General features: G+C 45.3%; 2 protein-coding genes and 1 long non-coding RNA gene across 7 annotated transcripts; 2 read left to right on the forward strand and 1 right to left on the reverse strand.

Moving 5' to 3' along the window:
• Positions 1 to 8,846: 8,846 nt before the first annotated feature.
• On the forward strand, positions 8,847 to 15,983 carry UFC1 (ubiquitin-fold modifier conjugating enzyme 1). Of its 2 annotated transcripts, XM_056819082.1 has the most exons (7): positions 8,899 to 9,468; positions 12,492 to 12,616; positions 14,368 to 14,435; positions 14,730 to 14,793; positions 14,970 to 15,046; positions 15,299 to 15,389; positions 15,555 to 15,983. In XM_056819082.1, exons 2-7 carry the CDS (start codon positions 12,515 to 12,517, stop codon positions 15,636 to 15,638), a joined length of 486 nt encoding a protein of 161 aa, XP_056675060.1. In that variant the 5' UTR covers positions 8,899 to 9,468; positions 12,492 to 12,514; the 3' UTR covers positions 15,639 to 15,983. The 2 variants fall into 2 exon arrangements, with proteins under 2 accessions (XP_001381682.1, XP_056675060.1); XM_001381645.5 differs by lacking the exon at positions 12,492 to 12,616 and having other exon boundaries at positions 8,847 to 9,468.
• A 2,869-nt stretch (positions 15,984 to 18,852) lies between these two features.
• USP21 (ubiquitin specific peptidase 21) lies at positions 18,853 to 25,324 on the forward strand. Of its 4 annotated transcripts, none has more exons than XM_007484971.3 (14): positions 18,870 to 19,034; positions 19,714 to 20,328; positions 21,151 to 21,210; positions 21,320 to 21,443; positions 21,956 to 22,067; positions 22,282 to 22,437; positions 22,853 to 22,882; positions 23,032 to 23,096; positions 23,308 to 23,411; positions 23,702 to 23,788; positions 24,065 to 24,143; positions 24,388 to 24,495; positions 24,588 to 24,702; positions 24,940 to 25,324. In XM_007484971.3, the coding sequence occupies exons 2-14, from the start codon at positions 19,735 to 19,737 to the stop codon at positions 25,028 to 25,030; spliced, it is 1,725 nt and encodes a 574-aa protein (XP_007485033.2). In that variant the 5' UTR covers positions 18,870 to 19,034; positions 19,714 to 19,734; the 3' UTR covers positions 25,031 to 25,324. The 4 variants fall into 4 exon arrangements, with proteins under 4 accessions (XP_001371948.3, XP_007485033.2, XP_007485035.2 ...); XM_007484973.3 differs by having other exon boundaries at positions 21,344 to 21,443; XM_001371911.5 differs by lacking the exon at positions 22,853 to 22,882 and having other exon boundaries at positions 18,853 to 19,034.
• LOC130457490 (uncharacterized) lies at positions 21,356 to 25,725 on the reverse strand. Its single transcript, XR_008916730.1, has 3 exons — positions 25,477 to 25,725; positions 24,207 to 24,517; positions 21,356 to 21,490 (listed from the first exon to the last, which is right to left on the reverse strand). It is a non-coding gene; the product is annotated as an uncharacterized LOC130457490 (long non-coding RNA).
• Positions 25,726 to 25,763: the final 38 nt, after the last annotated feature.

The following is a 25,763-nucleotide window of genomic DNA, read 5'->3' on the forward strand; positions in this document are numbered from 1 at the left end:
AAGATGGAAATTTCAACTACCTCCAAAAGCTTCCCTCAAGAGTCTGTTGTTTTTTTTTTTCAGTTGGGGCCTTAGAATCTTGACCCAGGCTCTCGTGTGATTATCTGTCACATGTCCCTGTCAATCAAATGCAGTTCATTTTGCAGAATCACTTTGCAATCTTCCTTTGCTTACCAAATTACTGATTGGGAAAGTGCATAATTGATACTACAGGCTTATTTGACACAAATCACTTTAATTGGGCCCTGATTCAAGGACCTGCTATAGGTTTATTTTTTCTTTACTTTGAATTTTTACACATAAGACTTTGATATTCTATATTTCATCCACAAGTTATTTTTTCTCTTTTATTTGGATTTTTTAATCTTTTTGATTTTCTTTTGCTAATTGATTCATATACCTCATAACTCAGGCATGCATCCCTGAGTAATCCCTGTGTTTATTATCCTCCTCAGGGGGTAGGACTATGTTATTGTTGTGAACATTGATTTTAATTTGAGCCTAATTTAGAATGAGAGACTACCTTCCAGAATCCAGAAGCCAAACCTTTTGGAGAAGGCATAACGAAGATGCCTACAGATGCACACACCACACAAAAAGATCCAGAGTGAACTTTGGGATGTGCTAATTTGAACTTTAGGGGTTGAATGCATTTATTTTAAATGTATACTCTTATGCCAAAAGGGGACTGCCCGTAATTGGCTTTTTGTCAATGTAGCAATCATTGGTTTTGTTCTTTTTCTTTTATTTCCCTCTTATCTTCATATTATTGTAATTTCCATTTAGAAACTGCAATGTTATATACACCTTTAGTTAAAAAAAAAATCTTTGAGTTTCAAGTTGATTATGTTTCTATGATCCATTGGGGAGACTGGTCTCCCAAAGGATCACAGGGGGAAGTATAAATAGAAAACTTGTATCTTTGAACTACATCTTCCAGCATCCCTTTCCTCTTTCATCCCCACCTTGCATGCTTGAGTATTGTATATAGTTGTGGGGAACTCCACCTCTCTCTCTTCTCTTGATACCTTGGCTAAGTTAGCTCTCTTTTAACTCTAGCCTTTTATTTTAGTTATTTTTAATAAATCTTATTAAATATGATACTTGGAGTTATTGTATATTAATGTTTAAGTGTGCATTTTATTTTATTCTTAAAATTATTTATTTAATTTAGAATATTTTTCCATGATTATATGATTCATATTCTTTCCCTCCCCTCCTCCCTCTCCCCTACCCACTCCCATAGCCAAGGAGCAATTCAACTGGGTTTTATACAATATATTTATTTTAAAACCCTTACCTACTGTTTTAGGATTGCAAAGGGGAAAAGGGGTTATTTTTTAAAGGGTTGGAATTAATTTATTAATAGTGAGGTCACCAGGAATTTAATTTATTCACAAAATATAGAAGAGTGAGGTAAGAAAATCAGAGAGGATAAGGTAAGATATCTTGCCTATGCACTAAGTAATTTACTCCCAGCTCATGACTTAACCCAGGCAGGGAGAGTTGGTCCTCAGTTGGCCTCAGCAAAGTCAAGCACCTAGGGAAGTCTCTCCTGAGGCTAGTCTCTTCAGAAAATATCCAAGAAAGAGTCCGCTCTTTTCACTCACCATGTGTCAGTAGAACAGCCTCACCAGGAATAGGGTCTTAGGTCCAGTCAGCACATTCTTCACCAGCCTCCACTTTTTAGAATGAAAAACTGCCAGAAGAACACCACTCAGGAAGTTGTCACTCCCTTTTAATGACACTTTCTCTTGTATCTCTTCCTGTGTCTCCCTTGTAGCATATCAGGCATATTAGCTTCTTGGAAGTATTATTGATGTATTGATATTGTATCTTATGTGTTCATATGACAGACTCGTGGTCATGTTACTTATTGATTATTGTATTTCTAAATCTTCAGTCCAAAGGACAAGAGAATTCCTGAGCAGGACATTGTTGGCCACAGAGTCCTAGCTCACATTTTGTTAGACCACATTCCTTTCCAAGTCGCATGTTGGACTAGTCTCCTCCTCTTTGATTTCATGATTGTCAATTCAACCAATGTTAAAACTTATGCCATGTCACATATTCACTAGTTACCTCCCACTCCATATTCCTAAACTCTCCAATAAAAGTTTAAGGGCACATGTGGAGCTCTCTCTAAAATCCCATCTGAGGAGTTAGGCAATGTGTCCATATTTTTAACTCCTTGTCTCTGAGTCTTTATTCCTTTGTCTCTCTCTTTCTCTCTTTTATCCATTTCCCCCCAGTTTCCAATCTCTTTCTCAGGTGTCCACCCACGAGAATTTTAAGATATAACTACAAGAGGTTACATCCCTCTACTTTTTATGTGGACAAATCATAGTCTAAATCCTTACTTAGGATTATACAGGAGGCAGTCAGTTGATTCTAATTCATCAACTACAACTGCACACGTGGGTCACAGATCTCCCACTCAATGATTTAGTAGGATGTCTACCCTTTTGGTGACTAGATCTAAAAATGGGCAGATCTTCCTACTCAACTTTTAAGTAGGGTGTTTACACTTTTGGTGTTTAAATCTACAAATAGGCAGGGGTTACAATTTAATCTTCACAATCAGGTGAGAGTTAATTGTTTTCATTTTCTGTGGGGTGTTCCTTAAGGATATCAGGATATAGCTGACCAGCAGGGTCCCACAAGGCAAGGGGCTCGCCTTTGTGATGGGACCCAAGGAGAGATAGGGAACCGAGAACCAGGGTGAAGAATGACAGACACGGACAAGTCAGTGTTTAAATAGGGCAGGCAACCCCTATGGTATCTCCTCAGAAGGAAAATATGAGGATCAGTGGAATATGAGGTAGAGGAGGAGATTAAGGTAAAGAATGCAAGCCGACAGGGGCTGGAGCCTTGTGGAGGAAGAGATTCAGAAAGGAGAGAGAAAGAGGGAGATAGGATTAAGGAGCAAAGTAGGATTAAGGAGAGGAGCAGATCTCCATGAAGGAGGAGAGGAAGTTCCAAGAGAGCTTCATGGGCTCTGCCTTCTGCTTTTATTGCTGAGTAAGGTGGGGAGTAGTTTCCAATTAGTGGCGATTACATCAGAGATCATAAACAATCATTATTGGGTGGTAAGGTAGAGGGAACACTTTTGGGCATGTAGATTACAACCCCCGCTTTCTCAAGAGAGTACTCCACACATGTTAATTAGTTTGTCCTAGCCAAGGGCCGCATGGCCAGTTCAAGGTTACATTCACAAGCCTCATTGGTATAACCTTATGCTTGGAGACACGGTAACCATACAATGATTTATATTTCATAGATGTGAATATGCTTGGAATGCTACATTTTCACAATCAGGGGAGAGTTAAATTTAATCTTCACAGGATCAATATCAGTTCCTAGGCAGAAGGGAGGCAAGGGTTAGGTAACGGGGGTTGTGACTTGCCCAAGGTCACAAAGCTAGTAAGTGTCTGAGGTGAAATTTGAATCCAGACCTGGCTCTTTATCCACAGAGCCACCTAACTATTCCTGAGGGAAATAACAATTTTCAGAGAGCTGAGGGGGAGCCTGTCTTAAACAATTTGAAGGAAGGGAAGATACCAAGCAACTGCAAACAAAAAGCAGTTAATATCATAAAAAATGATGATCAAGAGGATTTCAATAACTACCCATATGCCTTTATCTTTACCAAAACTTTATATTCTAATACTCCAGTGAATCTATGATCTTATCAATCAATAAATCAAAATGTATCTATTAAGTTTCTCCCAGGAGAAGCCTATTACTTCCTCATTATTATGTTACTAACTTCTACCTCCACTGATACCACCTCCCTCAGCCTCTTCTCCCCTCTGGAGGACAGAGCACCAATTCCTCCCAATGCCTTCCTTTATAGGGGGAAGAAATTGGATTTTCAAGTCCATCCTGCATCTGCTGCTCTGCTGGTTTCAACTCTACAGAACAGGATTCTTCCTCCTTTTTCCTCCCCTCTTTCCTGCTTCCTTGAGGTCAGGGATTCTCTTTTTATTAATTGTATCCCTAGCATTTCTTACTGCCCTTGACACAAAGAAGGGGCTTAATAATGTGAACTGAATTGAATTGGACTGAACTGGACTATGAAATGATAAGTGCCAAAAGGGAGTACATTAGCATTTCATCCTCTAAAGATAAAGAGAGCAATTCATGTATTCCTTCTCATCCTATTGGATTCTTGTCCATGCCTTTCAATCCATCTAAATTTCTGGGGGCTTTATTCATGGATATTACATGTATCCTAATGCATGCATTCATAGGCTCTTGCTGTCTGACCAGCCCATCTTTTTTCCTGGTTATAAATTTCTCTGATAATATCTTTTACACTTGTAGCATGCCAGGCATATTAGCATCTGGGAAGTATGATTGATGTATTGATATTGTATTACCAGACACATGGTCAGACCTCCTAATGTTCATTATAGGGACAGTCCAGGCACTAGGAAGGGCTGGGCAAATTCTTGGGCTGGGTCTTGGTTTGGCCAGGCTGCCTCAGGGCCACACTGTAAGGTCATTAGCATAGCGCAGTTCTGTTGAGGCCTTATACTCATTTGCAAAATTTGGGGTTGATTTAATCCCCACTGCTTTGATATGCTCATTGTCAACTTGACCAATGTAAATACTCATGTCATGTTCCATATACATTCCTAATTTGTTCAATAAATACTAGGGGACAAGCGGAAACTCCCTCTTGCATTCTCCTAAGAACTCCCTTTCAAACTACTCTTTTTCTAAACCCTCTCTTACTCTCACTTACTGGCTCTCACCCTCCACTGCCTCTCTCCTCTCTCCCTTACCCTCCTCTCCTCTTACCGCTCTTGCTTCTCTGTATCTCTTTCCTATCGACCCCATTCATTGCCTCCTATTGCGATAGGAGGCACCAAGCAGTTGACTCCCACCTTTCTTAGCAATCCTGTCGCCCTAGTGCCTCGGCACCAGGGAGTGGTGACGCCCCCCACTTTTCTAGCACCGCAGTCGCCTGGAAGCTTCCCATTGATGTTCAGATTTTCTTGTCTATAGGGGTGTCAAGGGGTTGATACCCTCCACCTGTTCTCTTGTTCCTCCCACTTCCTCCGAGTTTGTGTTACTCCCCATGTGTTTCTACTTTTGTCTTTGAGTCATTATTATTCTCCCATTTCCTTAGCCCCCTCTCTCCACCTCAGGTTATTCCCACAGATATGTTATAGGACTCACGTGGGAGGTCGCTATACCTCCCATCTGGGTCTTTACCACTGGTTCTCCAGCTAGATGGTGTAGTGGGTAGGGTCCTAGGCCTGGAATCAGGAAGATCTAAATTGAAATCCATCCTCAGGCACTTATTTGCTGAATGATCCTAGAAAAGTCACTTGATCTCTGCCTGCCTCAGTTTCTTCAACTGTAAAATGAGGTTAATAATAACTCCCACATCACAGCATCATGGTAAAGATCAAGTAAAAATTTTTATGAAGCACTTAGGACAGTGTTTACCACATAATAAGTGATTTATGTATGTTCCCTTCTCTTCCCTTCTGCTGACTCATGGCTTTTTTTATAGCAGAGGGTCACTGACTAAAACGTTATTTGTTTTTGCTTCTTTCAAGAGATCTTGTAGAATCTTGACATGTTATTCAGTTGTCTGACCCCATTTGGTATTTTCTTGGCAAAGATATTAGAGTGGTTTCCCATTTCCTTCTTCTGCACATTTTCCAGGTGAGGAAACTATGGTAAACAGGGTTAAGTGATTTGCCCAGGGTCACACAGCTAGTATCTTTTGAACTCAGCAAGATTCATCTTCCTTACTACACCTGTCTTTAATCTTAACGTATGCAGAGGTCATAATTTGTTGAAAGAGAACCTATATGACTACATTTTATTCTAGTCAACTCCTTTCTCAATATCTAATTATAGCTGCCTGCAGCCACATATTACTATTTTTGTGGGTGGACACCTGAGAAGGAGATTGGAAATGGAGGGAAAATGGGTAAAGAAGAGAGAGCTGGAGAGGGAGGGAGGGAGGGAGGGAGAGACAAAGCAATAAAGTGTAGCATACCAGGCATCTTAGCATCTTGGAAGTATGATTGATGTATTGATATTGTATCCTGTATATTAATTTACCAGACACATGGTCAGATCTCTTAATATTTATTGTATGGAAAGGGACAGTCCAAAGGACTAGCAAAGGACAAGCAAATTCATTTGCAAAGCACCGGTTGGATTAATCTCCTCCTCTGTGATTCCATCATTGTCAATGCTACCAATGTCAAAACCTATATCATGTCACATATTCATTAATCACCTCCAACTTGACATTCCTAAGGCCCCTATAGAGACCCAGATGGGAGATATAGAGACCCCCCCACGTGAGTCCTATAACATCTATCTGTGAGAATAACCTGAGGTGGAAAGAGGGGGCTAAGGAGATGGGAGAGTAATAATGACTCAAAGACAGAAGTAGAAACACATGGGGAGTAACAGGAACTCTGAGGAAGCAAGAGGAACAAGAGGACAGGTGGGGGGTATCAACCCCTTGATACTCCTATAGACAATAGTCTGAACAACAATGGGAAGCTTGCGGGGGGGACTGCGATGCTAGAAAAAAGGTGGGAGTCAACTCCTTGGTGCCGAGGCACTGGGGCGACAGGGTCGCTAAGAAAGGTGGGAGGCACTGGGGTCGCTGGGAATGAGATACAGAGAAGCAAGAGTGGTAAGAGGAGAGAGAGGCAGTGAAGGCCGAAGGGCCTGGTGAGAGAGCTGGCAAGAGAGAGCAAGAGACGGGTCAGTATGAGAGGAGTTTGAGAGAGGCAACGGGGCGAAGGGAAGGAGTCCCGCTTGTCCCCTGGTTTTTATTGAGGGTCATGACATGGGTTTTTACATTGGTTCAATTTGACAATGACAATATCAAAGAGGAGGAGTTTAATCCATCCCGCGCTTTTGTAAATGAAGTCCGAGCCCCCAACGCCCTGATTCAAACCGCCCTATGTTAATGACCTTGCCCCGGGCAGAGGCAGCGTGGCTGTCTCTATGCCCAACTCAAGAATTTGCCAGTCCTTTGCTAGTGCCTAGGACTGTCCCTTTAACATCAAGAGTTCTGACCATGTGTCTGGTTAGTACAATATTAATACAACAATCATACTTCCCAAATGTGCAAGCCTCCTCTTCCCTTACACCTGTGTCAACATGGAAATCTAGAGATCCCCAGTTTATTTAGTTTGAGTGTAGAAACCCCAGGTTTTAACCTTGTCACAAGAGAGGTTTCCCCCTGAGGGAAGGTCCCTCTTCACCAGACAGTGAACTTCCTGGTAGTTTGGGTGGGAACAGCTAATCCCATCCAATATTGAACATCCCTTTTGTCCCAATGGTTTCTCCCCCTAGGCTAAGGTCCATGACCAAGGTGACTCAGCCCTAGGCTGAGTCTTTCCCTTTTGTGTCCATTGTAGGGCCCCAGCCCCTCATTATTATTCCTGTCTGGAACTCTTCATTTTCCTTTTTTTTACCCTTGTAAAGTCAATCAACTGTCCCTCTAATCCTAAACCCCCCAGGTCATCTAGAGTGGTATATAGGTTCCCCAAGTTCTTTTGTTCCTCGGATTCCATCCTGAGTCGGAGGTACTCCCAGGGGCTGGTGACCAGGGCATCTTGACTCTGTGCAGTCTTGGAAAGCAGCTCTGTTGTCGTAGTAGTAGCGCTAACCCCTTTTCCCTTAGTTAAAGAGTGATTTTTGACTATTTAATAGTTCTGTGTTTTTTCTAGTTGACACCTCTTACTCTCACAGGGTTTGTTCTCCCTCTTGCCTCTTACAATCTCGATCTTGCTGTGGCCTATTGTGTTCCTCGTGTCTGACTGATTTACACAGCGCAGCTCTCCCATTAATCTCTTGGCCATGTGGCCCATGGGGGATGTCCCAGAGTTCTCAACTCCAAGCAGGTTCTCTTGGTCTTCATAATTTCTCCACTTGCTTCCTCTTTCTAGAGGAGTAATTACGGAGCTTGCATCTCCCCAGGTGTTTTAACTTGTGGTCTCTGAGTCTTTATTCCTGGGTCTCTTCCTCTGACTGCCTTATTTATCTCACATCCATATTCCTCTAGTCTCCATTCTCCTTCTCAGGTCACACCCCCCTCCCCCTACAGATAAACTAGTATATAGGAACCGAAGGTCCTTTCGCTATACATGGATAGATCGCTCTGTATACTGTTTCTTTGCAATGCTGGTATTGTATTTTTGTGAAGTTTTTGTAAAGTCAGAATTTATTTCAAGCCCCTTGCCACCCAAACATTCTTTTGTCTTCCAAGGCTTCTGGCAGTGTATACTGCTACTTTGTGGATCTTCACCTATCACAGGGGCCTCTGGTAACTGCAATAAGTCAGGGGTCACTGTAATAGTAAAGAGATGTATGAACAAAATAAGAAGGTGGGCCACTAGAGAAGGGACCCACCTCAGATCAGAGATCACATTGCCTCAGTATTTTCACAGGCGTTAAGAAGCTTACCAGAAGGGAAGGTGTGTCTGGGCAGTGATCTGGACCAGAGCTACAACCATGAAATCTGCAAAAACCTTTCCTGGTTTTCCTTAATGCTAGTTCCTTCCCTGAAAAGTTGCCTCTATGTCATCATCTTGTGTGTACACAGTTGTTTGCATGTTGTCTCTCAACTAGACTGTGAACTTCTGGAGAGCAAGGATTGCTTTTGACTTTCTTCGTATTGCCCGCAATTAGCTTAGTGCTTGATATGTTTTGGGATTTTAATAAATGCTTGTTGAATTTACAGATCCATTAAAGGGACAATATGCACTTATTTGGGCGCTAGGACTCAAAGATATAGGTATGCACTCAATTAACTTTGATTGGTTGATTTGTCTGGCTCCACCCCATCTCAGCGGAGGTGGGGTTTCAGCTTTTCGGGTCGCGCGTGCTCAATCTGGACCGTAGTCTGATACCTACGTTTTACGCAATGGATGATGGGGAAGGTGCCAAACACTTTTTTTATGATGAATCCTGCGGATCTTGCGTTCAAGAGAACCTGTGGCACTCACACGGAATGGGGAGATGAGCTAAGGTGATAGGAATGCTGTGGGGCTGCATCGTTTACTATTGGTGTCAGGTACGTTTTCTAAGAAGAGCAGTGTCTGAGCATGAGCGGAAGTCGTGCGTTGTGTTCTGTGACCTCTGCGACAAACAGCCGTAAAAATGCTTTTACCGTCCCTCCGACCCGTATCACTCATAGGCAACCGGGTAAACACAGATATAGGTCGGCTAATGAAAGGCATTCAAATAAGTATTACTGCCCAATTGTAATCCAATTACCCTTAGTAAAGATTGTGGAACCTAGGAAGACGCAAAGGAGGAATGCTTCCGGGTCGACATGTGCCCTGATCTAAGATGGCGGACGAAGCCACTCGACGTGTTGTATCGGAGATCCCGGTTCTGAAAACGAACGCCGGGCCCCGGGATCGCGAGCTATGGGTTCAAAGGCTCAAGGAGGAGTATCAGGCTCTTATCCGGGTTAGTAATGATTCTGCGGCTATGTGGGGTGGAGGAGGGAGAAGGTGGCGAATTGGGTTCTTTAGGAATAGGCTCCGGGCAGAAGCTGTTCCGGTTTTTCTATTATGCACCCCACCCCCAAATTGCAACTTTTTGAGGGAAATTGCAATAATGAAAGAGGGTGGAAAGCTTGCCCGAGCCATGGACCTTGAGGACCCTGATTGTTGCCGCCTTAGGTACAGAGTTTTAGTAAGGTGAGTGCATTTATTCGTGCGTGGGGCGCTGGCAGGAATGTGACGTGTCCCTCCTGCCCAGGAGGGTGCTTTGGGGCTTAAGGGGAAGCCTCGAGAAGGCCAACTTGAGGTCGTAGGTGGGGCCCAGCTCCCTATGAGCCGCTTCTCCGTCTGCTCCTTGTTGAACGACCCGCGGCTAGAATCTCCCAGAGAGAATGGGGTTCCAAAGATGAGTCTTGATCGCTCCAAAGTAGCAGGGGAGCTCTGTCCCCGGCCGGAGGCCACCCGTGGCTCTTGTTGAGCTGTCAGTGAGCAGATGATTCCTCATGAATGCCCAACCCTACTCTGGCCTAATCTCCTGCCTCACACCTTGCCAGCCACTGGACTTTTGCACCTCAAAGCTCCTCAAGGGCTTGCCCTCCCAAAATGGACATGTCCAAAACAAGATTCATCATCTTTTTCATTAAACTCACCCCTTCCTCAGATTGTTTCTGTTGAGGGCACTACCATCCTTCTATCCACCCAGGTTCACAGTCTGAAAGGCATTCTTGACTCTTCCTCTCCCCTTCACCCTCAATTGCCAATTCTTTTTCAGCTTGACAACATAGCTCAAGACTGCTCTTTTTCCTTCATATTCACAGCATCTGTGACTAAGAATGTTATTGAATCTTGCTGATAACATCCTCCCAATTTCATTCTTTGCTTTCAGTCTATACTCCATACAGCTACCCAGTTAATATCCCTGAAATAAATGTTAAGCCATACCATTCCCCTCTTCAAAATCTTCAGTGATTTCCTGTTGCTCTAAGATAAAATAAAGTTCTCAGACCCATTTAAAGGCCTCTGCAACTTCAAGGTATTCCTTTCACACTATAATAATCAACAATAACAATGATAATATATTTGTGTAGTATTTTTGTTACATATTATTTATGTAATATAGTCACAAATATATAATAATATTTGTACAGCACCTACTACATGCCAGGCACTGTACAAAGAAAGCACTTTATAAATATTATCTCATTTAATCCTCCCCAAAAAAATGGGTGCTGTTATTATCTCCATTTTACAGTTGAGAAAACAGGTAAAGTGAATTAAATCCAAGCTTGACTCTTCACTAGTAAAACAGGCAAGTAGCTGGTACCCAATTAAGTACTTTGCCTACAGGTCTTTCTGACTCCAGGTCCAGTCACTGTATTCCTTGGGCCACCTGGATGCTATATTCGCTAGTTAAATTGATTCACTTACTATAGCCTTTACTTCTTTGGCTTTGCACAAACAATTCTCCATTTCTGGGAAGTGCTCCCTTATCACTCACATTTAGAATCCTTAGTCCTACAGTCTCTTGTTAGTGTTGGCTTTTTTTCTCTCCTCAAAATGTCTTGTAATCATCTAATAAGGACCCATTCCCAGTAAACTGGCAGCTCCTTGTGGGCAGGAGCTGTTCATTTTTGTCTTTTTATTCTCAGCAACTCAGTGCCTTAAACATAAATTATATTAAACGTCTGCGTCCTTCACTAGTCAATCAGGAAGGTAGCTGGTATGTTATGTAGATCACACTAAACTGAGAATTGGGAAACCTGACTTCTAATCTCTTCTGGGCTCCTAGAGTGCTAGCTGTGTGACTTCACCTTTCTCCCTGCCACAGGTCTCTTCCCCATTCAAATTATCCCCCCACCCTGTCCTCAACTTCAGTGTTTCTCGGTCATCTTCAGTGTAGTATACCAGGCATATTAGCATCTTGGGAGTATTATTGATGTATTGATATTGTAATTTATGTGTTCATATTCCAGACTCATGGTCATGTTACTTATTGATTATTGCATTTCTAAATCTTCAGTCCAAAGGACAAGAGAATTCCTGAGCAGGCCAAAGGACAAGAGAATTCCTGAGCAGGACATTATTGGCCACAGTGTCCTAGCTCATGCCTTGTTAGACCACATTCCTTTCCAAGTCGCTTGTTGGACTAGTCTCCTCTTTGACTTCGTGATTATCAATTCAACCAATGTTAACACCTATGCCATGTCACATATTCATTAATTACCTCCCACTCCACATTCCTAAAATGTCCAATAAAAGTTTGGGGACAACATGCAAGCCTCCCTCTTGCTCCTCTTGCTCACCTCTGTGGCTGGCCCCCTTTTCTATTGAGAAGCATCACCGGAGCTTGCTATGCCCCTTGTGATTTAACTTGTCTCTGAGTCTTTATTCCTTTGTTTCTCCCTCTATTTCTATTATCTCTTCATCCATTTTCCTCCACTCTCCAGTCTCCTTCTCAGGTAACCACCCACGAGTAAATTGTATAGGAACTGCAGGCAGATCCTACATTCAGGATCAAATATAAAATCATCTACTTGGCATTCACCTCCAGACTTTATTTTTTAAGAATTTATTTAATTTTAATTTTTTCATTTTAAATTAAAATTAATTAATTTAATTTTAAAAAATTTTATTATGCAAAACACACTTCCATATTGGTCATTGTTGTACGAGCACACTCATACATAACCAAAATCCCAAAATAAAACCATAAATACATTGATGTGAAAGATACTATACTTTGATTCACATCCATCTGACTCCCAACAGTTCTCTCTGGAGATGGATAACATTCTCTGTAATAAGTCTTTCAGGATATTCCCAGATCATTGTATTGCTGAGGGTAGGCAAGTTTTCACAGTTAATCGTCATGCAGTATTGCTGTTATGGTTTATTAAGTTCGCCCAGTTCTGCTTATTTTGCTCTGCATCAGTTCCCGAAGATCTTTCCAACTTTTTCTGAAATCATCTTGTTTATCATTTCTTATAGCGTAATAGTATTCCATCACCAATATGTACCACAATTTGTTCAGCCATTCCCCAACTGATGGACCGCCCCTGACTTTCCAATTCTTTGGCACTACAAAAAGAGTTGCTATTAATATTTTTGTACAGGTAGGTCCTTCCCCCCCCCCCCCCCCCTTTTTTATTATCTCTTTGGAATACAGACCTAGTTGTGGTATTATAGAATCAAAGGGTATGCACAGTTTTATGGTCCTTTGGGCATAATTCCAATTTGCCTCCCAGAATGGTAGGATCATTGTACAACTCCACCAACAAAAATGAGTATACCTATTTTGCCACATCCCTTCCAATGTTTATTACTTTACTTTACGCCATGTTGGCCAATCTGATCATTTCCCTCCAGGCTTAGACATCACTCTTCCACATATTCTTCAGTCAGGTGACACTGGCTTCTTTGTGATACTTCCATCTTCTGACTAGATAATTTCACTGGTGTTTCCCCATTCCATGCATGCATTTTCACTACTTGGTTTCTCTGGCTTTCTTCAAACTCTGCTTAAAATTCCATTTTCTATAAGAAACCTTTTTCAAACCCTCTTATTTCTAGTACCCTCCTTCTGTTGTTTATTTCCCATTTACCCAGTATATGATGTTTGTACTTAGTTATTTGACTGTTGTATCCCCTATTAGTATGCTCCTTGAGAGCAAGGACTGTCTTACCTTTCTTTGTATCTAGTTCTTGGCACAGTGCCTGACATGTAGAAGGGCCTTAATAAATAACTACTTGACAAATATGGAGATTGGAGCAGAACTCTCAAAGGCCCTTCCTACTATGATCCTTAGAATAGGTTATGTGGGAAGAGTCTTTTGCAATGAGACATCTGAAAGTTATAAGGATTTGGGGATATCTCATATTCCCTCCTCACCTTCCCCTCCAACTCCACAGATGAAAATACCTGTTACAGTGAAAAGTGTAGAATAGAAATTCTGTAGATCCCTTGTGTTGTAGTTGGACCTGTGATTGGCAGAGGAGGTCCCAAGCTGGCTCATCAGAGCTAGATTTAAATTTTTGTATTGACACTTAATAGTTACTTTACCTCATAAACATTACTTAATTTTCTCCTATCTCATTTTCCCCATTTTGTAAAAAGTAGAATCTAAAGCTTTTCAGTACTTGCCTCACACAGTTGCCAGCAAAATTTATTATAGTGTGCTAAATATCTGTTGTCATTTGCAGAAGCCTAATCTTCCTACCTATACTTACCTGAATGTATAGGTGAAAGATATCTTGGTTTCCTCCAAGAGTTATTTGCCTTAGCCTGCAAGGAGTACCTCCTTTATAGTAGTCAGGGCAAGGGAGAGAATCTCATACTTGAAGTACTTTTGGAACATTTTTTCATTTGTTCCTCAAGACACTGTAAAGTGGTACAAATATCCAATTTAAAAATTTGGAATTTGGGAGTCATAAGATTAAGTGGCTTGTTTGTGGTCACATGGCTAGTAAGTGGAAGAGCCAAGACTTAAACCTAGACTGAGTGGAAGTCACACTACAGATGGCTAGTTATTCTAGTAGGTGGGAAACCAACACAAATATGTTTTAGACTTCAGCCTTTGGTATGGTCAGAGGTGACCCAAGTGGGCCAGAGGGATTATCTGACTATTCTGAGAGATCATATGGCCACATTTCTCCATGGTGAGAGGATTCCTTTCCCTCTGAGCTGCCTCAGTGTTTTCATTATAACAGTTCAGTTTGTAATGCTGGAAATTTTAAAATGAAGTCTATATAGCTACTTGTTAGGAATTTTGTAAATATCCTAACATTGTGTGGATTGGACTAAATGAATTTTGATGTACTTTCTAACTTTTAAATCTCTCATCCTATAATCCTTCTATGCCTCTAGTACGTGGAGAATAACAAGAAAGCTGACAATGACTGGTTTCGACTGGAGTCCAACAAGGAAGGGACCCGGTAGGAATGGCCTCTGGGGAGGTATGGGTTAAGTGTGTTTCAGAAGGTAGGATTAGAGCTTTGGCACCCTAGCTTTGACACATTGGGCTATTTCCCTTCTCCCCTTTCCTTCCCAGTCAACCCAGTGCTTGGATAATGCAGTGGACACAGATCTTAGATTTCCATTTCCATTTCCCCCCAATTCTTACCCCACAGTGGCCTTTCTAGGCCTGTAGCCCAAGCTAAAATGTTTCTGTGGTATGGGTAGAAAAGAGAGGAAGAGAAGTTAGTTATAAATCTTGGAATTTTTTACAGATGGTTTGGAAAATGCTGGTATATCCAGGACCTACTTAAGTATGAGTTTGACCTCGAGTTTGATGTGAGTGTGATTGTATAGAAAATATGGGGTTGGGAGGGAAATAGAACTCCTAATATGCAAACTAGCCTCTTGAGCTAGGAAAAGCTATGAGAATGAGGGGATGAAACTGGCATTTAGGGATAAGGGTACATTGCTAACCCTACATGGGGAAGGTCATAACTCTTTTATTCTTCCAGATTCCAATTACATATCCCTCCACTGCACCAGAGATTGCTGTCCCTGAACTGGATGGAAAGACGGCAAAGATGTATAGGTTGGGACTGAATTGGAGATGGGAAAATGTTTGGGAGACAAGTCTTAGAAGAAGGGGAACTCCCTTAAAGTCTTTAAAATCAGAGGGGTTTTTTAACTCCTCTTTGTCAAGGATGGGATGAGGGAAATTGATTGGCCCTGTATCTTGGCATAATCAGGGGAAGGGCATTTCTCTCCATTTCCCTCCTTGTTGCTATTATACCTTGTAGTGTTGGAAACTTGAGTCTTATCACTTTCCTTATCTCTCCCTCAGGGGTGGCAAAATATGCCTAACTGAACACTTCAAACCTTTGTGGGCTAGGAATGTGCCAAAGTTTGGACTGGCTCATCTCATGGCTCTGGGGGTAAGTGTGGTAGCCTATATTGGGGTGTGTGGGTGTGGGGTGTAGCAGCTGCGAGTTACAAGGGGTTGGAATTAATGTTGGATTTCCCCAAAGAATCTCAAGATGAGAATTTCTGTTGAAGTCAAAAGTGTGACGTGATATTTCTCTGGATTCCTTATTCTGTAGTTGGGCCCTTGGCTGGCAGTGGAGATTCCAGACCTGATCCAGAAGGGGATAATCCAACACAAAGAGAAGCAATGCACCCCTTAAACTTCTGACATACTTGACTCCTGCTTCCTTTGGCCATCGCCACCTCTACCCACTCAGCTGATCAGTAGGCCTTCTCTGCCTTTTGCCATAAAGTTGTGGTGATTGGGCCTCTGGGTCAAATTACTACAAATAAGCTATGCCCCTACCATATGCTGGGACTCATGGTCTGGCATCACTTGGGGACAGGGCTAAGTATATTAAGCAGACACTGGGACCATGATTCTACCACTTTCCCACTTCTTGGAAAGAAGGGAAATCTGAAGAGATGCAACATGAACATTTGTGTCAGCTCATCTGCTGGAAGCAGTAGCTATGTCTTCCTGGAATAAAAGCTGCTTCCCCTGGTACCTGTGTCACATTCATTTTTTGTTTGAGGAAAGAAGGATGTCAAAGGGAAGAGGTGTCAGCAGTTAACAGCTGGGAGTGGACACAAAGTGGGCAAGCTGCAGTGGCTCCCTCTGACCTAGTTTAGCAGTTAAAATTAGTTTTCTCTGCTAAAAATATATTTTATGAGGTTTATTAAAGATTAAGAATTTAAGAAAAAATAAGTAAGAAAGCACATGCCTAGGAGGGCCGAAAGGCCCATTCAATTTCACTTACATCATGAGAGATGCGACTGCTTGGAGAGATTAGAGGGCATCCTGGGAACTAGAGCAAGGACTTCTGGGGATTGAAGTCCAGGGTTCAAATCTCCATTTTTACACTAGAGAATAAAATACAAAATTTTCAGCCTGGCATTTAATGTCCTTCACTTTCTAATACTCCTTTTTAAATCCTTAATACTGCTTCTTTTCTCATATTCTCCATTCCAGGCACAATAGATTATTGGCTGTTCAAGATCATCTTGCTTTCTGCTTCCACATGTCTACCAGCCTTCCCTCCTATCTTCATCTTTTCAAATCTTTCTGTAGAGAAACTAAAAGACTCAATACGTAAAAGAAAAAGAACCCTCAAACACAAAAATTCAGCAGCTATTTTTGTGGTGACAAAACAACTGGAAACTAATCAATTGGGGATTGGCTTGACACATGGAATATTAATATAAATGTGGTTGGAGAGAAATGGATTTTTGTGACTTGGGGAAAAAAAGTTAAAGACTCAGCTCAGGTGTCATTGTCTTTATAAAGTGTTCTTTGATGCCCCCAGCTAAAAGAACCCTAACACTCTTCAAACTTGTAGAAGTCTTATAAAACTAATAAACTTTTATGTGAACAAAATCATTACCACTATAACAAAGGGAAGCTATCAAATATTCCTGATGAAGGTCATATCTAAAGAGCAACACAGCTTCTATAAATACGTAAGAATGGTCATTCCTAAAAAAAACATGAATAGTTCTAAAATGTATTTTATTGGCATTTTTGTCTCCAAACCTTTTTCTTAAGTTCCTCTCTGGAACCTTCACTGGTTATTTAGTTACTCGGTGATCAGGTAGTTCTCTTAAAAAAAATGCAAGCTGTAGCATTCCAAGCATATTCACATTGATGAAATATAAATGATTGTATGCTTACTGTGTCTTCAGATACAAGGTAACACTCTGATATTTGTGAATGAAATCTTGACCTGGCCATGCGTCCGGTTGCCAAAGGCAAACTCATTAACACTTGGTGCAGAAAAAAGCTCGGGTTGAAATCTGCACGCCCATAAAGGTGTTGCCTTTATGGCATTGCCACCCAATCTGAATTGTCTATGCTTTGTAATGTGATTGCTACGTGCTTAAGAGTGCTTCCCCGAACACCCCACAATAAAAATAGAAGGCCGCCCCATGATTCCTCTCTTGGATCTTCACTCTGCTCTAGGAACCTCCCTCTATTTATCTCTAGTAAACCTCTCCCCAGGCTCTAGCCCCCCTCAGCTTTGCATTCTCTACCTTAATCTCCTCCTCTACCTCGTGTTCCATAATTCTTATATTTTCCTTCCAAGGAGAATATCATAGGGGTTTGCCTGCCCTATTTAAACACTGATTTGTCTGTGTCTGTCATTCTTCACCCTGGTTTTCAGATTCCCTGCCTCTCCTCGGGTCCTACCACAAAGGAGAACCCCTTCCTGTGTGGCCCCGAGGGCCCCTGGGGTTAATACAAGCTATTAACCATATGTTAGTATTTTTTTAACTCAAGAAAAATCCCAATTAAATGAAGGCTTCACCTCATCAGATTAGCAAAGATGACAAATGAGGGAAATGGCAAATATAGTTAAGATGCTGTGAGGATAAAGGTCTTTCAGTATCTTATTCAATCCAGCAGTGCTAGAAAACAAATTGAAACTACTAGAAAAGTCAATAGTGTCCCGGTCATGTTACAAGGCACAAATCTCAGAGACTTTATAAAGAGTAAGGGAAATTTTCTGTATGGACAGAAAAATATGTATAATGGCTCTGAGAAATTGGAGACAAAGCAAGTACCAGTGTCCAGAACCAAGAACAGCCTTCTGGACAACAAGGAAGACATCAGATTTCTGCTCACCTGACTTTGAAGGGTCACTCCTCAAAGGTGATAGATGTGGCATGAGACATGAATAGACTTACATGGCCAATCTGGTGGTTCGTTTTGGGTACCTATACAGGTTACACGAGACAATCCCAGGGGTCTGGGTTCGAGGTGGGGTGCTATCATTAGGAAGGAATCAGGGAGGAAAAAGCTTCGGCAAAAATAATTGGCCTAGAACACTGAATCTCTCTTTCCCCTATTCGATCCTATTTTGCATTAAATTCAGTCACTTGCGTCCCTGCATTCTCCACCCCCCAGCAGAATGTTAGTTTCTTGATCTTTTTTTCCTCGTGGCATCCTGGTGGAAAATGAGATCTCAAACAGCTGTAGGAACTTCATAATTGAGTGAATGAGAGAATGCACTTGGACTGTGGGCTTGGCCCTTGCTGCACCCCTAAGGAAAGTCCCTCCAGGCTGGGCCAGCTCTGGATTCCAAGAAGAGTAACGGGAGACGGGAAAGGCCCGCCCCCTCCCTATGACTGACAGATCTCCCTAGCCGGGCCGTCCGCCTACAGTTCCCAGTTTGTACGAGCTTGGGCTAGGTGGCCCAGCAGAATGACGCAGAACGCGCCGGCCGAGCACTTGAGACATCCTCTCAGAGTTCAACTACTAGTTGGCTTCGTTTCCATGGCACCCACCGCGGGACGCAAGGGGCGGGGCGACGCGAACGCCGCGGAGGGGGTGGTCCGAGCGAATGCTACGCTGCGCAGGCGCTCTCTTCCCGGGTGAAGCTCGGGCCCAGGCGCCGGGCGGGAGGAACAAAGATGGCGGCGGCGCCTGCGGCGGGAGCGGCCTCGGCGGCGGCAGGGCCAGCAGCCGGGCCCGCGGGGGGGGTTCTCTGGGACAGGAGGGGGTGGCCCTGAATTGGGGCCCGGGCCCGCCTGGCCCCCTGCCGCCTTGCTGGGGACAGGTACAGGCTCAGGCGCTGCTGGGTGGGGGGTGGGGGCGATGTTGCCCTCCCTCAGCGGGAGCGCCGTCAGGGGCTGGGGGCGCGGGCCCTAGTGCCGGCGGCGTCGGGGGAGGGCCATGCTCACAGCGGCTGGGCTGGGGGCGGGACGTCGCAGCTAAAATGGGAGATGGCCACCAGCCTGACCACGGTGTCCCCGGCCCGGGTGCCTTCCGCACCCGCAGTCTATTAGTGGCGACTCCTTGCCTAGCCCTCGTCGGAGGCGCACTTCGGGGGGATGGGGTCCGGGCAGACCCCGGCATCCGGGCGAAATGTCGGAGAGACGAGGCTGGCGTGCAGTGTGCTCCTCGAGACTTTGGGGGAGTGTTGGGGTCGCCACCGATCCCCCCTCCCCCTACTCCCTGCACAGGCCAGGGAATCCGGAGGGGCAAGCTCCAGTCAGGGCTACTACCCCAACCCCTGGCAAGACCTGGGATGCGTGGCTAGGTGATGCTTAGCCAAGTCTGCCAGCTCTAGAGTACAGGCAATTAATGGGGTGAGGAGCTAGAGCTAGAGCAAGGATTCCTAGCCACCCACCCAACCTTGGGGGGGGGGGGGAGGGCAGCCTGCGCCGGCGAGCTGCCCAAATGTGTACGGGCACTCCGAGAGGGGTCCTGGGGCTGATCCTTTCCTCTCCTCCCAGGGCCTGTCCCGGGTCTCCACTATGCCCCAGGCCTCGGAGCACCGACTGGGCCGGGCCCGTGAACAACCCATCAGTGTCCAGCCCCGGGTGGGAACCAAGCTACCCATCGGCTCCCGGGCCAGGAGCAAGGAGCGCCGAAGCCCAGTACCTGCGCCTAACCCCATGCTAAGGCCACTGCCCCCTCGGCCTGGACCCCCTGAGGAAAGGTTCAAGAAGCTGGAGCTGGGGCGGGGGAGAAACTCAGCCCCTCGTCCCAGGGGCCCTCTCCGGGCTGATCATGGAGTGCCTCTGCCTGGCTCACCACCTCCTGCTGTGGCGCTGCCCCTGCCTTCCCGTACTAACCTGGCTCGGTCCAAGTCTGTGAGCAGCGGGGATTTGCGGCCAGTAGGGGCTTTAGGTGGACATCGAGGCTGCGGGGAGCTTGGGGCTGCGCTGAGCCGCCTAACTCTCCGGCCAGAGCCCCCAGTGCTGAGGCGCAGCACCTCACTTCGTCGACTGGGTGGCTTCGCTGGTCCCCCCACCCTGATAACCATTCGGTCAGAGCCCCCTCCCACCCATGGCCCCTTTCTCACCTCCGCCAGGCCCCTGGAGTCTGTCCACTCCGATGACAAAATGGTGAGGACTCTTTTACATAGGGTAACCTCCAAATCCAGGCTCCCTCTCCCCCAGGCTCTGGATTCCATTGGGCTCCCTGCCCTTGCCTCTTCCCTACCCCTTCATGGTTCATGTCCTATGTAGGCAGTGCTAACTAGTACAGCCCCTTCTCTCCCTTCCCCTTCCTAGGCTCTTGAGACCCTTTTCTGGGACACCAGAGGCCCTTCAGAATCTCAGACCATATGGTCCTGCCTCAGCCCCTGGGGATTCAGCCTAGCTATTTGGGATTCTTCTTAAGTCCCTTTGCCCTTCATTCCCCAGTGACCTCCCCCACCCCCCTCACCCATCTCTTGGCTTGTGGCTAATTAATCTCTGGGGCTAAGGTGGGGCAAGGAATATTTGAGGGAGCATGGGATAGCTGAGTAAGCTATTGCTGTGCTAGCTGAACTAAGCATAGTTGGGGCCAGCAAGGGAGTCTGCCACGGGGGCAGGAGGGGGTCACAGGGGCAGGAGGGTAGAGGCAGGGGGCAACTGGGGAGTCATGCCAGTGCTAGGGGAACTGCCCCGGGAACTGCAGCGCCGACTAGCTGGGCAGAACCGGAATGGGCTAGGAGGTGGGACAGCAATGGCAGAGTCAGTGATGCACACAGCAGTGCTGGGGATACTACTCATGGCCAGTGAGGTAGGGGGGGGGCACGGGAACCTGTGGAAGGATAGGGTGTGAGTCAGAAGATGGGAAAAGGAGACCCAGGGAATCATTTCATTTGGAAGGAGAAGGTGGAGACTGGGTTTTTTGTCCAGGTGTCTGGGATCCCTTGGCTTAACTTTATGCACTTTTCTTAGGCTCATCACACGCTTCTCTTGGGGTCTGGCCATGTTGGGCTCCGGAACCTGGGTAATACGGTGAGTGCCCCTCAAACCCTGGCAAGAGGAAAAGGGGAGGGAAGATGACAAATCTGATGACTTGAGGCAGGGTGGTGTGTCTGACCGGAGGACCTGGTGTGTTCTCCAGTGCTTCCTGAATGCTGTGTTACAGTGTCTCAGCAGTACACGGCCTCTTCGGGACTTCTGTCTTCGCAGAGACTTTCGGTTAGAGGTGCCTAGTGGAGGCCGGACCCAGCAAGAACTTACTGAAGGTAAGGGAACGTGTCCTGAGTCATTCCCTATCATCTCATTGTTGTTCCTATTAATAATATGTAGTAATTACTTTATATAGATTACTGTTATGTTATTGATGTCATTAGCATTTTGTATTTGTGTACTGCATTATAGTCTTTCACATTGTTTTCATATCTATTATCTCATTTGACCTTCACGATATTCCTGTGAGGTAGGTAGATCAGGTATTATCCCCATTTTTCAGATGAGGAAACTGAGGCTCAAAGAGATTAAATGACTTTCCCAAGATTACCCAGCTAGTAAGTGGCTGAATCAGCATTAGAATATAGGTTTTGCCATTCCTAATCTAGTGGTCCCTTTGCTCCATCCACCCCAAATTCTCCAACCTTTGAAAATTTCCCTTGACTTCACTGCCACCTTCCATCTACCCTCAACATAATATCCACTAACCCCAAAGAGACAATCCCCTCCAATCCCCCTTTCCACCTCCCTCTTCAATGGTTCACCTTTGTCCATCATCCCACAACAGCCTTTGCAGATGTGCTGGGAGCTCTGTGGCACCCTGACTCCTGTGAAGCTGTGAACCCTACACGTTTCCGCACTGTCTTCCAGAAATATGTCCCTTCCTTCTCCGGATACAGGTGGGGGCCTGTTAGAAGGAAGAACTTCCCTCTGGCCAGGTTGGTGGGGGGTGGGGGTGGGACAGGACAGGGCATCCCTAATGAGGTAAAATAGGATTCTTAAGGTGTCACTCATAAAATCATAGATAATCCCTATGCAAGTGTGGGATGCTGTCTGGGAAAAGGGGGACGGGGAGGACAGAGTCAGTGTCCTCCAGTCACTGTTTGGCTATAGCCAGCAGGATGCCCAGGAGTTCCTGAAGCTCCTCATGGAGCGGCTACATCTAGAGATCAACCGGAGGGGCCGCCGTGCCCCTCCCATCTTGACTGATACCCCAGCCCCCTCTCTACCCAGACGAGGGGGGGCCCTGCTTGAAGAGCCTGAGCTGAGGTAAGGAAAGTACCTTCTTTCTTACCCTGATCCCCCTTTCTTCAAAAATCTATTAGTTTGCCCACATTTTCTGTAGGTAAACTCATAGACTTGGGAATCCCGGATTAGAAGTGATACTTTTTCAGGGTGGGGAGGATACAGGGATGCAGGAATGATCTGGGAAGAAAGGAGCAGGGATGCAGTGAAGTGGGAAGGTAGATGTTACTGAAAGGAATTGAAAGCAGAAAGAGGACAATGGGGACTTGCTCTGGCTGAAGCTTTTAGGGGAAGGAAGGTTTTAGTAGAAGGGGCAAAAGAGAGCTAAAGACTCCTATACCTGAGATGTGGGGTAGAAGAAATGAGCAACAGAAGAAGAGCCTTCTCTTTCTTTGTGTGTTTGTCTTTTATCTTTGTTTCATCTTCCCTGACCTATGAGGCTTTCCATAATGCCCTTACCTTCTGCAAGGTTAGTGAAGAAGCAGGGAGGGAGAAAAGAGCACAAAGGCTCATGTAGGAACAGTTATGGGTGGGACCTGTTCTAGTGAGACAGGGCAGCCCTGAGGCTGGTACCCTGTCTTCCTGGGGCCTCAGGGTGTTTTCCATGGTCTGTAACAGTGATGATGATCAAGCCAATCTAATGTGGAAACGTTACTTGGATCGAGAGGACAGCAAAATCGTGGGTATGAAAGCAGGGCAAATGGGAGAATTTAATAGGAACGAGGTGGAGAAATGGGGAAGTGGGACTGAAATATACTATAGAGATGAGGAAAATGGGCAATATAAAAAGCTGGGCATGAATAATAGCAATAGAAATGGGGTGCTTGGGGATAGGGAACAAGAGAGATGGAGTTTCAGTTAAAACTCATCTCCCTGATACCTTTTGTTTTCTAGACCTGTTTGTTGGCCAGTTGAAAAGTTGCCTCAAGTGCCAGGCCTGTGGGTATAGATCTACAACCTTTGAGGTTTTCTGTGATCTGTCCCTGCCCATCCCTAAGGTGAGGGTTTAGGAGGATTTAGAGCATGAGTACCCACAGTCTGTGACCTTAATGGGGCCCATCCTATTTTGGGTTTTCACTGTTTTGTTTTTTTGTACAAGTCTCTATCTGTCTTTGTACTTGTAGTAATTATATATCCAAAGACTAAACTTATTTCTCTAGGTTTGGGCATAGGACTATTGGCCCTCTGTGGAAGGGGATCTAAAAGTTATGTGTAATGTAATGAATGAGCTCTGGGTTGGATGTAATCAAATTGCAGTTTTATGGACGATGTTTCCCTTTTTCTCCAGAAAGGGTTTGCTGGGGGGAAGGTGTCTCTGAGGGATTGTTTTAGCCTCTTCACCAAGGAGGAAGAATTGGAGTCAGAGAATGCCCCGGTATGTAGCAGTGGGGGAGTCATGGGATGGAAGACTTAAAGAGAAAAGAGTTCCCATACATGTCAAAAGGGGAAATGAGAGATGCTTCATTATGAGAGCCTAATTCCCCCCCATATTCACTGGGGTTGGTGTCATAAATGCCCTTCTGTTTAGGTGGGCATAAGAGGGAAATCACGGGATACCAATTGAGTAGAAGGTACAGACAGCCCCAAGATAAAGGGAGGTTGACTTTAACATGTTTAGGATGTAGAACATGTTAATTCATTTCCCATGTAGGTGTGTGACAGATGTCGGCAGAGAACTCGGAGCACCAAAAAACTAACTGTGCAGAGATTTCCCCGGATCCTTGTGCTTCGTATCCTGCCCCTGGAACCACTTGTCCCCTTCTCCCTTCACCCTCATTCATCTGTTACTGTACCTGTAGACATTCTCTCCTTGGGCCCTTCCAGTCTTGCTCTTTGAGGTTGAAGGTAGGATTTGAAGAGGGCCTGATATTTCATCTGGTAGAGACAGGGCATGACATCCCACCCAGGCTTTTTATCTGCAGACTTCATACCTTGTTCCCCTATCACTCCATATGTTCCTTAACTGGCACCTAGACCTGAATCGGTTTTCTGCATCTAGAGGCTCCATTAAAAAAAGTTCTGTTGGTGTTGACTTCCCCCTGCAGCGACTGAGCCTAGGGGACTTTGCCAGTGATAAAGCTGGTAAGTCTTGTTGGATGACTCCCTAGGAGAGAGAAGGAAGAAGATCAGGGACTTTTCTGCCCAAAGGACTATAAATACTTTTAACTTTACAGGGAGTCCAGTGTACCAGCTATATGCCCTTTGCAACCATTCAGGCAGCGTCCACTATGGTCACTACACAGCCCTGTGTCGGGGCCAGACTGGTTGGCATGTCTACAATGACTCTCGGTGAGGAGAGCTCCCTTCTCCAAAACCAGAGTTTCCCCAACACTCATCTATGATCCTCAACTCCTGAGCAGGAACCTGCTGGGGAAGGAAGGGAGGGGAAAGGGAGCCAGGTATGGGTTTTAGGTGGCTGGGATTCTTTTGCTTTCCCTTGGGCCCTGGGAAATTGGACACTTGGAGGCCACTGTAATCACCAACCACCCTTCCTTTCTCCCTTGTTCCTGTGTCCCCATTCTCCAGTGTCTCCCCCGTCAGTGAAAACCAGGTGGCCTCCAGTGAGGGCTACGTGCTGTTTTACCAGTTGATGCAGGAGCCAGCTCGATGCCTGTGATATTCCCTCCAAGCCCCGAGACCTGTGAAGCCCTCTTGATGCCCATAAATCCCAGGCCTCCCATTTACCTCAGAGACGTCTATTTTTGTGTCTTTTTAATCTGGGAGGGGCTGTCTCCCCTGTATTTTTTTTATTAAAACAACCCCATAGCCCCTGGAGGCTTTCCCTACCTCCCAGACCCATGTACAAAACTGCCCAGCCTCTTGCCCCTGTACAGCCCCCATTCCCGCTGCAGTCTCACTTTTTGTGAATAAATTTAATAGGAAAAAAGCAAACGTGTCAGTCTATGGTTAAAGCCTCCAGAAATGGGCCCTATCCCGGATTTCCTGAAGCCCTGACTGGAGCCTGTATCCTTCTCCAGTGCTCCCTGGAGTCCAGCAGAGCCGTAAAGGGGAGGCTTCTCGGAGACCGAGCTCCAGACCCACTGCCAACCCGCCTATCCTCACCAAGACTGGGGGCCAGGTCGGCCCCATCCCATGTTGACAAACACCGGCGTTGCTGGGCGCCCTCGGCTCCCGCAGGCCCGTCCTGTTGCTAACATCTGCCTGCTGTTTATGGAGTCCTCTCCCTACGGTCTTAGCCTCCGGTGGCCACAGCTCCTTCACCATGCGCCCTGTCCCTGGGGTCAGTGCCCGACCCAACTTTCCCGTCGGACCTAGGGGCCCTAAGCTCTCCTAGGTAGCCGGACCGGGCTGGCCGGGCATAGACGGGTTAAAAAAAAAAAATCCTCAGC

The sequence above is a fragment of the Monodelphis domestica genome, chromosome 2 (assembly GCF_027887165.1).
Source record: "Monodelphis domestica isolate mMonDom1 chromosome 2, mMonDom1.pri, whole genome shotgun sequence".
NCBI classification, from domain to species: domain Eukaryota; kingdom Metazoa; phylum Chordata; class Mammalia; order Didelphimorphia; family Didelphidae; genus Monodelphis; species Monodelphis domestica.